General features: G+C 37.2%; 2 protein-coding genes across 2 annotated transcripts in view; one reads left to right on the top strand and one right to left on the bottom strand.

Annotated features, from left to right (window-relative positions):
• LOC128669119 (neurogenic protein mastermind-like) overlaps positions 1-150 on the bottom strand; it is a 120,890-nt gene extending 120,740 nt beyond the window's left edge. The window contains exon 1 of the mRNA XM_053743630.1: positions 139-150. The gene's annotated coding sequence lies outside the window, so the exon portion shown is untranslated. The remainder of the gene's footprint in view (positions 1-138) is intronic.
• On the top strand, positions 109-2,851 carry LOC128669125 (uncharacterized protein). Its single transcript, XM_053743637.1, has 5 exons — positions 109-325; positions 421-633; positions 1,069-1,243; positions 1,854-2,031; positions 2,432-2,851. Exons 1-5 carry the CDS (start codon positions 302-304, stop codon positions 2,787-2,789), a joined length of 948 nt encoding a protein of 315 aa, XP_053599612.1. The 5' UTR covers positions 109-301; the 3' UTR covers positions 2,790-2,851.
• Positions 2,852-18,109: the final 15,258 nt, after the last annotated feature.

Here is an 18,109-nt window from a genome sequence, read left to right as displayed (position 1 = left end):
AAATTTGTATTTGTGTTTTGTGATTGTCCGTGCCTACAGAAAGATGTGCAACTTAAAAAAAATGAAATTATTTTAGCATTGACATTGACAGATTTATTTGGCAGACTTGGCAGTTTGCATCATAGAAAGAATGAATACTCTGCATTTTACAATTGTGTGTTCGATGGACGGCGGACGAGTTTTGTTTTTGTAATATTTTAAGTAATAATAATAAGCACTGTTTTTTTAAGTAATTAAAATATTCTAGTTCAAACGTTTAATTTATCTTGTGGAAAATAATAAGAACAGAAAATAACCTAAAATGTCTGAGAGAAAAGTATTGAACGTAAGTATACACACCATTGTATTTATTACGTACTTCATTGCAAGTTTTAACTAGATAACTAAACTTTAGCATAACTATATGTTACTTTATTTCAGAAATATTACCCACCGGATTTTGATCCATCTAAAATACCTCGCATGAAATTGGCGAAAAACCGACAATACACAGTACGTCTTATGGCCCCATTCAACATGCGTTGTGCCACTTGTGGAGAGTACATTTACAAAGGGAAGAAGTTTAATGCTAGAAAAGAAGATGTAGAAAATGAGGACTACCTTGGTATCAGAATTTACAGATTTTATATTAAAGTAAGTATTTAGTTAACCCACAGAACTATATTACTATTTAGTCAGACCATAAAACCCACAAGCCTAATTTGTGATTAAATAAATTATGTGCTGTCCGTCAGATAAAAGTTACTTCCATCTGCCAGTTCAGTCCTGAAAAGTCTTCATAATTTAGTACTTAATGTAGGTAAATATGGGACTTAACCCATGTATTCCACCACATTTGTTCCTGTTGCAATTACTTATTTAATTGCTAATGCCTAAAATATAACAAAAAATAAATTTTCCTTATTGTGTTCCTTATAATTGAGATCTAAATCTCAGCTTAATTCGACTAGGCTATTTAGCATATTTACCTATCTATAGATTTTCTTATTTCCAAAAGTGCAGCATACAAAAAAAAATAATATAAATGTTAAGTGACTTATGATGTAATAATTAGCCTGTAAATTTCAGTGCACAAGATGCCTGCAAGAGATATCTTTCAAGACCGATCCTAAGAACACAGATTATGAGATAGAAGCAGGTGCTACCAGGAACTTCATGGCGCTGAAGTTGGCTGAGGAGCAGGCCAAGCGGGAGGAAGAGGAACAAAAGGAAGAAGAGGCCAATAACCCCATGAAGTTATTAGGTATGTAATGATATTATGTAACTTTAAATGTAACTATGTCTCAGGTAGAATCTTGCAACTCAAAGCAGATATCTTCAACTGATTGAGCTGAAATTTTATACACAGATGTAGTTTGGATGACAATGCATTATTATGATAAATATGACCAGATGGTGCGCCCAGAAAATGCTCCAGACATGGGAACTCCTCAACAGTTTACTGCACAGACATGATTTTTTTGTCACATGTTGAATGCAATAAGATCTCTCTGACAACAATAAAAGCTTGTGTCAAAAATCATGTAAAAATCAATTTTTTATAGTAAATACAATATATACTGAACTTTAAACTTTCTAATAATAAACAATGCTTGTCATTGCCATGCTGCATTTTAAATACTTTTTGAGAAAAATATACTCATAATTGAACTTTATTTAGCTAATTTTTCGGCATCCTTAGTTGTCAGACACTCTGTCTCATCTGAGCGTTTTCCAGGTTACTTCCTCCAACTCCAAGTGCTACCATTAACCTTAGTTGTGGAAACATCAGCACACATCATCCTTGACATCATTATTCAGTTTTTCGCATTTATTAATAGGATCATACCCAAAGCACGAAGTTTGAATTTCAGAATACAGAACAGAGCAGTCGCGGCAGGAGATAGAGCTGCTGGAGAGCCTGGAGGAGCTGAAGGAGCTGAACCGGAGACAGCGCGCGGTGGACTACGAGCAGATGCTGCAGCAGTACCAGCCCGAGACCGAGCTGCAGAGGCGCGCGCGCGAGCAGCGGGAGGACGACAACGAGATCAAGTGGGTCAACCATTCTTGGGAATGCTATTTGTCCCTTAGTCTAAGGAAATAGTAAGGTCCTTTACTAGGGCGGAACCACACATCACAAAATGTGCCACTATTTACTATTTATAAATTAACGACGACGTAGTGTGGTGGTGAGGTCACCACTCTGGAGGTCTTGGGTTCGTTTCCCAGTACGAAAATTTCTGTTGTTACATGTGACCAAGAGATATTGGCCTCTGGTTATAAAAGCCGCCAAGCCGAATGAAATATGCCTGTCTGCAATGTCTAACAGTGTCATGGGAGAAGTTGTATATATGTCTCAAATTTTACGATTAACACCACTGTGGTGCCTGAGAATATAGTAAATAAAATATACATCAATTAAATCTCTAAATGACAAATATTGCAATTACAGGTCAATAAAATTCAACAATCCATCAACACAAAAAGTGGTCGCTGAAGAGATAATAGAAGAAGTGCCTGACGAGGACGAACCGCCGGCCAAATCTTCAAAAATTGAGATCTTGCCAACAAAGAGCAGTGGAGCAAAGAAAAATGAGTCGTGGAACAAAAGCATTGGAATGTTATCAAAAAAACCGGCGCTGGCTAATTTGGTCAGGAGTAAAAAGAAAGAAACAGAGTCACCAACAGTACCAAATACATCTAACGCACAGACTAGTACAGAAAATAATAATAATTCAAAGACAGAAACAGCAAAGCCTTTGGGATTATCATTACTGGCAAATTACTCTGGAAGTGACAGTGATTCATAGTGATTTTTTTTTATTGGGTTTGTAATTAAGTAAGCTGCACAGTAAACATAGGTAATAATTTATTTCTATATTTTTCATTTCATCAAAGAAACTGTGGGATAATTATATACTAAGTAGCTTTCATCCACAGCTTCACCCACCTGAATTTCCCACAGAAGTGGTAACAAAGAACCGAACATAATTTGTCATTTATAATATAAGTTTACCAACTGCTTCACTTCACTTTTGTCGTTCTTTCTGAAATATCTTGAGACGATATTCAAGAATTTTATCAATCAGGTTTCAATATTTATGCATAATTTTTACCAAAGGTAGCAAATAGTAGGTTTATAGTACCTTCTATAGTTTTATATGTATTATATATATACAATAGAGATTTAGGAGTTGGTCCCTCCCATGGATTTAATAAGTACTTCAGAGTACCTAATAATTCCATGGTCCCTCCATCCATCCTCCAAGTTTGGCAAACTGTTCGACGAAGTACCTACTAATTCCATGGTCCCTACATCTTGACGCCCATATTTATTTTATCTATGCTCTATCTTGTTCGACATTGTGGAGCCGGCATGAAAGAGTAACTACATAGGATGCATCGTCGCCGCAAATGTCTAGATGGCGCTATCAATATTGATCGCGCTCAACTCAACAACGCCTTCGTCATCCTTATCCTTACATATTATAAAACAAGTCCTCTGCTGCGTCTGTCTGTCCGTTCACGATAAACTCTAAGGCCGCGTCCGCACAGGCAGGTGGCTTGCTTGGCGCGTAGAGCCTAGCGAGTAGCGAAGTAAAACGAACGGTTGCGCGCTTGGCGCCTAACTAGTCGCTAAGCGAGTGTCGCAGTAAACAAACGTGTTGGTATTTTAATACAAGGCGCGAAGCAATTAGAAGAAAAAAATGGTTGAAATACAATATACCCATGCAAATGGAGAACGATTATGCTTTGATTAGTTACATAAACAATTACAAATAATTAAATGCAAAATTGTTTTTTTCCATCTTTCATTACATTTCATTAATTTTAAGTTTTTAAATAAATAAAAATTATATGTATTTAGAGTTTCACTTACCTTAATGTCACGACTAGTCGTTCTTCAGCTGATATGCTTTTTCTAAGATGAGTATCCAAATGAGTTCATTTTCCTTTAACTTTGCTGAGAAGTAGATCAAATGTTTCCCTTGTCATACGCAAATATTCGTAAAATTTTTCGTCATAATTACGCAGTTGTTTATATAGGAAATTAAACTCCCCGTGACTTGACCGCAACTTATTTATCTCATGGACCCAACATGATGATAAGGCCGTGATATGGTATATTTTAAAGATGAATTTTCTGTAAGTAGCAATTTAAAAGCTAATTTTGAATGTGACATCTCGTCAACGTGCCGACAAACAAATGACCAACGCGCCTAGCGACCCACAACGCCAACCACCTTCAGTGCGGCCATCATGTATCCTAGCAAGTAGCCAGATTGCAAGCCATACGCTTTAGGCGTTAAGCAAGCCCCCTGCCTGTGCGGACGTAGCCTAAAACTATTGCCAGAATTTTCATGCTGTTTTCACTAATAGATAGTGTGATTCCTGAGGAAGGTTTAGGTATAGAATTTATTATGCTTTTACTCTAGCGAAGCCGGGACGGGCCGCTTGTAATATATATACAATTGGATTGATTGGATATAACAACAAAACTGTTCAATGCTCGACCGCCTTAGGCAGTCGACACGTGCTGGCTGAGGCGGTCTAGCACTGAAAAGGTTTTGCGATTAATGTTTTTCGTTTATAAATAACCTAGGATATAAATAAATATCGAAACATTTAAATGTTCATTGCTACATGAAAAAACGAGTTTGATTCGATCATGTTTTACTGCTTTGGTGCGATGGTCTCATTAATTAAACCGTATAAATTAGTAGCTAGTTCTAAAGGTCTTGAGATAGATGATAGGAAAGTGGTTTCAAAGGACGTGTAGTCGTACACTCAACTCGTTTGTTTTGTTAAATAAAAGGTTACACGCGAACTGAGAAAATACGGAGTAGATGCTCACCAATTTTTTATGGCTATACTTACTAAAAACTAAATATTTCGGTGTTATTTATTTTTTCCTCCTAATACGGAAGGTATTCATAAGTATATTTTTTTAAACTCCAGTAACCTTATAGCACTAGATAGCCGATATCATATAGGTACTTACAACGACTTCATTATTAGTAAAATTTTACTTTCATACAAATTTAAATCTTCCAATGCTAAAGACTCAATGGTGAATCGTTAAGGTGGGAGAGCGGCGCCAAAGCGATTGCATAAATAATATTTTTTTATCTAATATATTGAATTATTAGCTGATGCTTGCGACTTCGTTCGCGTGGCCGATTAATTCTTGGTAAGAAGTCAAAATGATTAGAGAAATTTAATTGTACAGACAAATGTAACGATACCTATACATACAGAAGATGCTAATCAGGCTGAAAAAGTATATTTTCTATAGTTTAGCTGAACTATTATGACTCTTCTTCAGGTGTTCCAGATCTTCGAGATTTATACCTCAACAGAAAATGCTCATCAGACTGAACAATTTTTGTTAAATCCTCATTTCTATATTCCATATAGTTTAGCATCATAGGTCTACATCAGGTATCCAGATCTTCGATTTTTATATCTCAACAGAAAATGCTCATCAGGCTGAATAACTTTTGTTAAGGCGTCATTTCAATATTTCCTATAGTTTAGCTGTATCATGGGTATGTATCAGGTGTTCTTGAAAAATAATTACTTTTCTGTGTTTGTTTATTTAGGACATGGCTAAACACTGTAACGGACATTACAGTGTTATATCGCACTAAGTATCAAATTTCGCCTTAACCCTTTGTATCGATGGATAGTTATGACTATTTTTCACTATATATAAAATTTTAAACGAAAAATGAGATGAAAGTATAAGTAAATGTGTTTTGAACCGTTGGTCTGATGTATGTAGGATCAAGTGCGTGGGGCATCAAAATATATTCACAATTTTGTAAAATCTCATCAAATTCGCGAGGCCTACGTTCGTGGCGAACAACTAGTAAATAGTTTTTTTTCGGATCGAGTTTCAATAATGATATAATAGGCCGTGAGAGTTGCGACAATCGGCTTAACGGACGCGGGGGAAACACCGAAATTCCTCCGTTCCGCGCCGCGTCGATCCGCCATTGTAGTCCGGCCACTTCCATTTATTATGGTGTCAAGTGCATTCACGCAGCGGGTTTACGCGGCGCTTTCTTGTTTCCAGCGATTCTATTTGTATACAGGTTGATTCACTAGTTTTTATTCGGAATATAAGTGTACAGTTCTCATGGGACTCGGATTCACGATCTCAATTTGTCTCGATCAACAACATTTGCGTCATATAAAGCAATAAGCAGGATAAATAAACCGATAAATTCGAAATGAGAGCGACAGAGACAGATGTATTGTTTTCATACTATTTTACATCTGTCATAGGACTCACATACCTAATAAGTTTTACAAAGTAGGTATTAGAAAATAGCCTATAGTTAGATTAGTTAGAGATTTCTGAATAATTAAATAAATTTCACCTATCAATGTCGGACGTATTGATATCTTGAAGAATATGTAAACAGCATAAAAAATTAGGTATTGAACAAAATGTAATAAATAACAGCTCAGCCCAACACATTTTAGTCGTATCGCATCGTAATAAAAAATATATTAATTAACAATCATTGAACTTCTATCGTATACATACGATAAGTGCTCGACTTTTCATGAAGTCACAATAACCAGGACAGAAATTTTATTTATTCGGTTATCGCTGGTTCGTTTAAGAGTTGAAACTATTTTTTGAACATCCTGTATTTAACTTACCTGCCCTTTTTATGGAACTGAATTTAATTGATTGGAAAAATCCATTAAACGAATTGAAAAGCGGAGATGAGCTCCAGCAGAGTGACTTTTATTTAATAAATAATCTGTCGCTTAAATAAGTACTTACAATTCAAAATATATATCCAACGCTATGTTGCACTGAATTATTTCTTATTAAGGGCATTTAAATGCACCATACTGTTTTACATTATGCCTATCCATGGCCTATACAACAATCTTGCTATATTCTATACACTACATATTCAAATTTACTATAATGGACCATTTGAAATCTAGAAATAGTATCCTATGAAATTGCAGAAATATCCAAGTATAATAATAATCAACTTTCCCGTTGAAACCGTTGTTTATTCGTACTAAAGCAACATTGTATAACATTTTTCGGAACTTGGAGGTCAGCTATGTAGAGGCGCTTCGCTCAGCTGTTTTATTATTGTTTTAAATTCTTGTTAGTCTGTGGAATATCAATTTCCAACTCCCATGAATGGCGAAAGAGAGAAACCTTGCTTTAATAGTCCTTTGTTACGTTTTATTTCTTTTCGAAGGGGTGGGGACTTAAGAATAAGGTAGGTAAGTGTTGTGAATAGCTTCCCAGTAGAACGATTGTTACACGAATAACGCTAAGGCCTAAGGCTATACAGATGTTGTGTTTTGGTCAATGAAGATTTCAGGTCTTGCATAGTCTACCTAATAAGTAGTTTTTCGCGCGTAATAGTTCAGTAGGTCCACTTAAACAATTTCTTCACATTGTTAAAAAAGTTAGATTTTCTTTGATAGAACTGGCAGAAAAGATATTTTCTTCTTCTGTTCTTTTTTCGATACAAACTGTTCTAGGATGTTCATAATTCGGGGATGTCGGGCCGCAACAAACGGCGCGCGCCACGCCCAGCCAAATTAACAAATTAATATTTAAACGTGTTAGGCGGTACCTGCGGATTCCTGCAAATCGGGCCTAAGCAAAAAGTGCATAGCTCACCGTGTTTAGATAAATACGGCTCGTATCCCGATTTTTTCATCGACATAAATATTGTTTTTTCATACACGTAACGGCTTCGGGCGGGCGAGTCGTCTCGCTTCTGGGAAGTAGAGATGTCGCGGCGCCGCTGCTGCCGGCCAATAAATAAAAGGCTGCTTGGAAAATATTATGTTACGTCTCGGGGTGTTTTTTGGGCGAGTGCGTGCGGCGGAGGTGGTCGGCCGCCTTTGCCCACTCGAGCCCAAAACGGGGCGGATTTCACCAGGCTCCAGCATGTGAAAGGAGATAGTCGCATAACTCGTTTAATGACCTGTCAATATACACTTGTTTTGTTCACTTACTATTTCTCGGTGTAATATAACTTCAGGATCGTTGACAACGGTTGGTTGAAGAAGAAGAGCCAGGCTCTCTAAATAAAGCGGAATACATTAAAAAAACAGGTTTCTGATTTTCAGCCGTTAAATTCAGACGTTTTGAGATCTTTCTGCTCGCCTCGAAATCTGAAGGAGCTTCATAGAAGAAGTAAAACCCGGTCGAGTGAAGACTATTTTTCTCTTTTATAATATTTTTTTTATTGGGTAGATATGTCAATAAGTATAAATTACAGAATCTTTATTAAGATCACGTCAAATACTCTATTTACGGTATCTATTCCATAGCTGTGAAGCTTCTTCGTTGTTCGAACCAAATTAAAATTAGAATTAAAAGAAATGTCAGTTTACGTCGCATATTTGCGAATTATTATAAAAACCTACTTAAGAGGGTTTGAATCATGAAATTTCACAAGAAATAAGGGCTACAAAATCCGAAAACAGGAAATACCTAAGTATATAAATAAGCGAATTTTACGGAACCCTCGGTTCATCCTGATCAATCATCATCAATCTGCTCGAGAGGAGAAGCAGTTTTTTCTCCGCTCCCTGACCAGCATGAAAATATTGTAATTGGATAGGTACAACATATAAAACCTGGAATTGCTATTCCTTCCTCGGAATATCAAAGTTCACATGTTAAGAGCCACCCGGAGCTAAGCCACGATTCAGATATTATTAAATAAATTGAAATCCTGCGAGATATACTCGTATGCTATAAATCCATGGACATAAACAGGAAACCATAAAATGTACCTCCGTATACCATATTATCTCATTTGTGCTAGTTTTAATTAGCCTATTGTGTAAACTTTAGGTTACAACTGTTTTCCGTATGATATTCATTGTACAATTAATGAAGGGAGTTAGGTATCTACTCTGAAGTACCGGGCCATGGAAACGACATTCCTGCCACCCAATGGACCGTGTTTTGTGGCCATTACGAAAATATAGTTATTTTGTGGCGACTGTAGCTCTTAGCTCAATATGTATACCTAGCAGAATGATCAGCACTCATTGGAAAATTGTCGCGGTCACAGGATGTCGCTCGGTAGTTCACATGATTGATTAAAAGCCGCAAGTTATTCATCGCCCTATAAATAAAGTTGTTAATGGATGACGGCTCACTAGTAATTGGACCACAGAAATGGACCTTAAAATTCTTTCAATAAACTCACACAAGCGTCCGGTCCTTTGGATTAGACTCGCGGACGTGTGCGGGAGGCCCGTTTTTTTGGCCGGGCTATCGTGTCTCACATTCTAATATTTTATTTATAATAATGGCTCATAATTCAACAAAGTCTGGCAAGTTTCGAACTTATCGCAAGCATATAATATTCTCTTGCAGACAGACAAGCTTCTTCTCTAGGTGAGACTCCCATCTTCCCGTCGAAAATTCTTTCACATCCCGATAAAAAGTTGATAAATTTGAAAATAACAGAAAATTCCTGAGCGAACAAGTGCACCAACAGTTACGGGTCTGCGCAGACGCACACATAAGCCATTCACCAAAACATGCCGCCGGCCGGTGTTGTGGCAGTGTGCTGCGTGCGCACACACCACGCGATGCACACAACCAACAACCTCAGAAGATGTTCCATTCATAATTTTAACAACCTCTCATTATGTTCTGCAGAGAGCGAGGGAAGGAGGCCCCCGGGACTCGCTGGTAAAAAGCTTTTAGATCTCACAATTTGCGGCTTCTTTGTGATTAAAGCGATATCAACTTTATAACATTATCATGGCGAGCCATATTCTTTGTCTTTATATAGAAACGCACATTTCATAATCTTGACATTATTCAAGATGTGCGTGAATTTTCGCATTGAATCCCGGTTGTTCATGCGAGATATCAACCCATTACTGAGATCGTCGTGTGTGGTTTATTCATTATCGGCCTGTCTTACGCTGTTAATGAAAGAAATAATGGGAGCATGGCAATAATGTATTTATTATAGGTAAACTTACAATACGCCCTCATAATACCTGCTGTTTTGGGATGAAAGAATCAAGATGTGCATTATAGTGCGTAATAATGCAAGAATGCTGCCTTATGTGTTTATTACTTTCATGAAAGCCTTGTTTGTTGACATCAAAGACATTATTGATAGCTTGAGTTAAATATTTGGATAATTATTCGTAGATCATTATTATAATGCAGATATCATTATGCAATGAACTTTCCTTTTTAAGAGTTTTTTGATACACAACATACAACTAATGCAATATAATTCATACACGATGTGTCCCATTGGAAACGAGCTAGTCATAATATCACAGCAAACGTGAAATCTTTGTCACGTGTTCTTCAAGTGTTTTGTTGTCTACTTTCTAAATCCATTAATGATGGTCATCAATCTAAATAATCAATTCATGTTTGACTTGGTTTAGAACATACGGTCCTTCAATGTCTACGGGCACAATTATTCTGGTCTATTTACTTAGCGATTGTTGAGTAATGGAATTCTATGAATATCTCATAATTATAGATATTGTCATTTACATATTTAGTAAATGCGCATCATTGACCGATCTAAATCAAAACGACAACTACCTGTGTAGGTCCTATATAAACATTTATTCCGTAACGTAGGTATTTAGGAACGGTTTTTCCAAACCACGGCTAGTTCTTAAAACAAATCATAATGAAATTGCAAAATAAGTATGTAAGGGTAAAAAAATACCGAGTATGTACTGCATTCTGATAGGTGTACGTACGTTGAATATTCAGGAACGTGTGCAGCATCAGGTTCAACATCGCCTGAGAAACTGGCCATTAAAATTATGACAGGCCATCTACATTCCTGAACAACAAAGCCGACCTACGATTAAAATAACACCTCCTTCGTAGAACATATACCATTTTACTTCAGAAGGGACCGTAACGTTTCCGCTGGGGTCCGATGATACCTTTTTTCCGAACATGTTTGAAAAAACTTGGCGTCCCATTAACAATAAGATCAAAACTAGCCGCGCCACAATGGACCCCGAGCGCCAGCCTCCGACCGCTCAACAGATACTTCCAAGAATTGCGCCCTTAAAAAATATCCAACTCATCCTGGGCGTGTGATACTTGGCGAACTCGCATTCCTGCTGCAGGACCCTCGCCTCGCCCTGCGCCCTTGCTTGGCTGTAGGGCGCCACTTCGCCGCTTCTGCCCTTCCGCACTTGAGTTCAAAACCAAATACGAATTTATTTTGCGACTTTAAACAGGGACTAATTTTACGTTTCAGACCAAATATTTATTTGTCACAAGAAAATTTAAAACACAAATTTAAAAAAAATTAATTAAAAACAAGCAAGATTTTAAAAAGTATAAATAAGTACAAATACTATAAGTAAATATTTAAACTTTAGTGTAATATGATAGTATTGTGACCAATAAAAATACAAACAGTTTCGACATCTGAAAATGTGCAATAACGTATTATGTTACATTGAAACTGTCTCACACGCCATTATGCAACGCGGTTAGTGTCATTGTATGGAATGCAAAAAGGCCGTCAACAATAATACAATCGTAATAAGATGATTTGGGACGTCCATTAGTGAATGCCACCGCGACTGCTCCCACGCTCAATTGTCCCACGTGTGTTTTCTTCATTTCAATAGCCTTCATCGCTCCATTGAACTTGCACTGATCTCATACTAGGTACTCACGGATATTGTACGTTTATGTACACAAATCTAATGACCACCAACAAAGTTCCTATAAGGACTTTAATAAAATAAAATAATTACTTAAAAGACACCATCGTCGCTTTAATGTTGGAGGATCTACGAACCCTATGAAACCGTTTAACGCAATGAAATTCCATTTACGTGGACGATCCTTTCCTTTCCATTGGACCTCCTGTTGTTTTGACATTAATTTCATTTGTAATAAATTCGTTGGAGGCTTTTATATTATCATAAAACACCGGTAATTTGAATCTTTCAGAGTTTCTAAATGTTCATATTTTCAGAATACAGACTGTGTAATGTTATGGTTACGAGTAGATAAGTCAAACGTGCTGTCAAAATTCCAACAGTCTATGCAAACACTTGCCTGGTCGTGGCGCGTAAAATTTATAACACAAATATAGTATTATATGCGGCCGCTCGGGAATGTTGCGTTGAACGTTTTATTTTCTTGTATGTGTGTGTGTGTCTGGCCTGCCTGCGTCGGCGCTGACACAAATTAAAGAGATAAACTACGAAATTCTCATTATTCTTACAAAAATCATTTATCTTGACAACAGAGTTCATTCATTAAAACTTAGTTCTTGAAAACGGCGAGTAGGTACGTAAAACTTAATCACATATAGTTGATTTGGCAATCAATTAATAAATGTCAGTGTCAGGTCAGCATGCAGTACATTCGATTGTTTCATCTCAAGTCCTCTTTGAAAGCGGTGGAAGTAAACTTTTCTTCTCGCCACGTTTGCTGCTGAAACCGAAACTGCTGAACATTACATGCCACTCGCATGGATTTCCAAACAGGCAGATCTTGATGAAACGATCCTGGTCAAAACTTTGAAGGAACCCATTTTTTTAATATCACCCGACCATCAACAGCTGATTTGCCAACTTCAGTATCGTCTTCCTGAAATGCGCATAATGAAATTATATTACATTATCATTCAACAGATTGCAACGTTATATATAATTCTGCTATTTTACGCCCTCTGGGTAAAATATTTTAAATTCTTATTTCATGCCTCCTACAATATCATAATTCTACGTTCATTTCTACGTTGATGTTCGAATGAGATCAAACCATACTAATATTATAAATTCTGTCTGTCTGCCACGTTTTCACGGCTATAGAGCTGGATGAAATTCTGAGGTGGTTGACCACCTCACAATTTCATCCAGGGGCAGAGCAACGGACTACAGCTAGTTAATTATATATATTTAAAAATAAGGTGTATATTGCATAATTATTTTAGATATTATCGTACAGCGTATTTCTGTTCTTAGGGTATTTTGTGACTCTGACTGCACGCACATAAAATCGAGACCCGCCCGCTTTGTTTCCATCGGAGGCTGTAATAATCCTAATTGTTCATCATTTGTTTTCGTGGCCTTTAGTTTTTGCTATATTACACTTTATTTAGCACAATAGTGCAATTTAATCCGACTCACGTGAAATTACAGTGACCGCAAGCTATGAATTATATTATATCACGTCTTGCGACCACATGAACTTGCAACAACATCTCAGTTGTCTTTATTCAGGCTGGCATTTTTATTATCTATTGTTAAATATCTTCTACTAAGTTCAATAAGTAATCGGCCTATGGTATGGTAAAAATGTATAAATAACAGAATGTGTGCTTTCCGAAACCGAAAACCTATCAAACTGTACAGTACTTTATATTATATACCTGACTCAAAATTATTAGAGAAATTTAACTGTACAGACAAAGCGTAACGACACCTATACAGAAAATGCTCATACGACTGAAATATATATTTCCTATAGTTTATCCAGACCATTATAACTATTCTTCAGGTGCTCCAGATCTTCGATTTTTATACACCAACAGGAAATGCTCATCAGGCTGAACAACTTTCTCTGTTACTATGACTCGCCTAATTTTGTTTTTATGTAAATATATTCAATGTACAGGATTTTTTTTCTACTGTTTTATTATATGTATTGATTATGGTATTTATCGATAAGTACAATATGCATAATGTAGGTTATGTAATATATTTTTTTCTATTAATAACCCCTTGAAACATATGTTGATAACCTCCAATTTATAATTGCAGTGAATGACGTAAACAACGGGCTATGGCTATGAATGAAGCAAGCTCTACTTTATCAATTGACAAGTGACCTGCCCCGACCGTCCCATTAGGAAACTGTGTCTAATTGCTCTTCCGTCAATATTTCAGTGAGCAATTCTGATACGACAAACAGTTTTAGTCGTTACAATTTGATTTAATTTTGATGGCTTTTCGGAGAACATTTTTAACATATTCAGTTGTGAATATGTTAAAAATGCAAGATCCAATTCAAAAATAAACATAGTGGCCTTATCCTTATACCATTTTAAACAAGTGTCATTACGATAATTTCGGAGTTTCTACTTTTTTATAAACAATTAGGGCACAATGCAGGTAACATTACATATACAGTTTTTTCTGCGTAGATTTTGCGGTACTTTATAGTATGTAGGTACTGTGATTACATCAGCGCGCCCTAGTAACTCCTAGCGATGGCACAGTGTGACATGCCGCACGCACGCTCCTAACATATTGGCACCGATGGTTTATCAACCCTGCTGACCTCTGAGCTGACACGCCGGTGACGAGCGATAGCGGCTGCATGGGAAACACAACGGATTGCACGGGAACTAGGTGATGAGAAACAGCCTACGCCCGATTCCCTCCATTTCGATATACACCGTAATCGAATCACTTATTTTTTCACGGCCGTAGACGCAGTTGTCGCACTTTGTAGAGATTTTGTAGATAAAATGTCGCCATGTATATTCATTTTATCACTGTCCACAACCGCCGCCGTCTTCTGTTCCCACGAATATAAATTTGAATTCCGCATGACTGTTTTAGTTTATGCGGACCTTCACGGAATCTCATATTCTATGCATCTGTATTTGTTTACAAATATAATTATTGCAATATAACCCACACAGCTTTGTAAAAATGCTATTTTGGTATTTCACTCATAAACCAAATACGAAATGAGTCATCATTGAACCAATTCAAAATATGTACACAATTATTTGTAACATAATAATCACGTCGTATGAAATCCCATTGAGCTTATTAGGGTACCCCTAATTTCGCATGACGAGGCAATTGTGGCGAATTCTCGACACGTGACCACTATTTGACTGTGTAAAAGTATCACCATCGCTCATTACAGCCAGTTTATTTATGCCCACAATTAAGCCATCTCATGGTTACCCCATGCGGGTAGTGCTCCATTAGCAATTACGTAACCTAAATGCTGTTGGCGAAATGAAATGTGCCGACTTTACATAGAAAACATATATGAATAGACTTTATTGAGTTTACATCGATAAGAGTCGGGAAGGCGGCGAGACGGTTCATATCCGGCCACTGATACAGTGATAAACTCACTACCAAACAGCAAACAAACATTAATAGCTCTGTTATCGGTAAATCAGCTCTGAGAAATTGTTAGACATTTCTACTAAAATACAGCATACCTGTATTTCGGAACAATGGCTTAAAATAGGAATAGGGGATTCCCGGGAAGCGCCACCGAGCAAATCACTTGTTCGCGAGACTGGAACAGTACGTCCCAGGATGTGAGGACAATTGTTGTCCATTTTCTACCAGAATAGGCAATAGGGCAGGCAGACACAAAAGATAAAGATACCTGGCGCCAGCGCGTCGCTGCAACACAGCCGCATAACGGGTCACGGAGAGCGACCAATTGTCCAAGTACCGTGCTATTGTGCCACAGGTACCCTTCACAGACCGTTTATTATGCTCCAAACAAACAGAGAAAAACTACAGGAAGCGATACTATCTATCCAAATTGCCAGTAATCCAGGAATAACAAGTGACTTCACGTAGTGGTGCTGCCATTGTGTGCTGGAGAAAAAGTTACTAACAATATATTGAACTGTCCTAACATATTATGTGATCCTAAATGGAATACTTGTTATTCATCCTTCTTAATTCTAGTGTATATTTCGTAATAGAAAAATGTAATATCACTTCGTTGTCATTCTGTCGAGGCCCTTTTTCACAGAAGCGCGTAACAAATCCAAATTTATTTACTAGCGGCTTCGTTCGGGTAAAATAAAAATAAATTATACACCTAAACCTTCATTTATCTATTATTAAATACCGCATGAAAATCCGTGCAGTTTTTTATATTTTTGATAGTATAGTGGGCAAACGAACATGCGGGTTTCCTGATGGTAAGCAAACTCTGCAGTCCATGGGCACGGGTAACCTGATACGGGTCTCCGGTGCATTGCCGACTTTTGGAGAAAGCGATAGACTCTTTTCTTGAAAACCACAATGTCGAAAATATTACGAAACACCGCTGAGTTAAGTTTATTCCATAGTTTAGTATAGCGTAGGAAGAAGTTACGTGAAAAACGGACTGTAGGGGATGGAATTTCTCTTTAATGCTAGTGGTACGGCTTTGGAACTCAGCGGCACAAGGTCGAATAGCTCCTGAGAACAATCTCCATTATACATAAGAGGATAGTAATAGAGGATGCAGATACCGTTATAACTTGTATTATCAAAGAAGAACAAGACGCATAAATTCTTCTTCACGTCCACAAGTACCTACTCGTTGTCGTCTGTACTTCCGCCCGGGGAAATAAAAATATTTCGTTTCGGCGAAACGTTTCGGTTCGTAAAAAGGGGATTCCTCGAAATCCTACACAAGTTAATGAATGAACGTAAAGGCGTCCTTTTGCATAAGACAATGTATGGGTCGCCATGTGGCCGGCCGGCAATCGTGGGGGTAGCCGATTCGTGACCGGCACATGTGTCTTTACGCACTCATTCACTTGTGCTATTAATGGGTCCATTCAGCACCATTGTCTTGCACATGCACCGGAAATGCATCGCCACAGTCCCGCCTCCGTAGTGTGTTGCAATCACACTTACATCAAATGAGCAGAAATTATCGCAATGTGTGCATTCGTGTTAAATAACCTCAGAGTTTTGCGCGCATTGTCTTCTTTATACTTAGGCTTATATGTAGTCGCGCACCAGGGCTTCGCTTCGCTCCCATGGAAATTCTACCTGTTGTGTACCAAATTACATAACAATCCGTTCAGTAGATTTTGCGAAGGGTAGCAAAATGACGCTGCTTAATAAAACTAAATTGAAAACCTCTGTAAGCTCTAAGCTGTAAGACTCTGTATTGATATTTTTATGGCTGTATGAGCAGATCCCTTTGCCTTTCCATATAGATAAACTAAACAAAAAAACTCTATGGTGAAATCACTAGGTTGTCAAAATACCGCTTGATGACCTAGATTGATGCGATGCGCGTGCAGGATAGTGTGGATGACGTCATTGTCGGTTAAAGTAGATAGTGTTTTTGCGCAAAAAATTGTATTAACAGGAAAATATTATTTCTTTATTAATATATATTTTTTAAGAAATTAAATGGTTGTGGTGAACATTCGCGTATTTTAAAACATATTGCATAAAATTGTCAAGTAGCCAATTAACCGCGCGAGGGTCATCTGTTTCATGAACATTGAGAATAACAACATTTACAAGTTGGTGTTGGTGCTTGCACAGAAAGTTACTTGTAGTTTACAATGTATTCAATAACCATCGAATTAAACCGTAGTTAACTGCCAGTCTATGTGGTTACTGTGTAATTTAAATAAATTTGTGCTGCCCAACAAATTGCAGTATTTAAGGCATTATATGGTTGTTGCAAACTTGGTAAACGATATTATGACTACCTCTATGTCTCCTCATGCTATGTAGCTATTATGTATTTACTACATAATTATGTTGACCTAGTACTTTCACGATCAGTCACTCGGGTCCCGCCCTAGAACAGGAACACTCCATATGGAGGATTTTTATTTATTTACTAGCTGATGCCCGCGACTTCGTTCGCGTGGCCGAACTAGTTTTGGTAAGGAGTCAAGATTTTCATAGATTAAAAAGAATCTTTATATACTATATTGGGGGTCTTTCCTCATAAAAAGAAAGTGTCAATATAAAAAGACCTGAAGAGTTAGTCATCCTGGAGAAAGACACATAAGTACAATTTCACCAACGCCTCTCCCAGTGAGAATATCGGCTTCAATTAAATTTTTATACTTCAACAGGAAATGCTCATCAGACTAAAGAATTTTTATTAAGGCGTCATTTCTATATTTCCTATAGTTTAGCTGGACCACCATTTCTATTATAAGTTCTCTATCAGGTGTTCCAGTTTTCAAAATAGTTTATACCTTATATGTTGCCCGGGCTTTATAGTCATTTAACAAATAAAGTTTCATTCGAATCCGTCCAGTACTTTCGGAGATAAGCGTGATCATACATACAAAAAAAACGTTTGCTTTCTATTATTTTTTTTAAGTGTCCCTCTATCCATTTCAGTCAAAAA

Source organism: Plodia interpunctella, chromosome 4, assembly GCF_027563975.2.
Source record: "Plodia interpunctella isolate USDA-ARS_2022_Savannah chromosome 4, ilPloInte3.2, whole genome shotgun sequence".
Taxonomy (NCBI): Eukaryota; Metazoa; Arthropoda; class Insecta; order Lepidoptera; family Pyralidae; genus Plodia; species Plodia interpunctella.
Note: the sequence above shows the minus strand (reverse complement) of the source record. Positions and strands in the feature narration are given on the sequence as shown.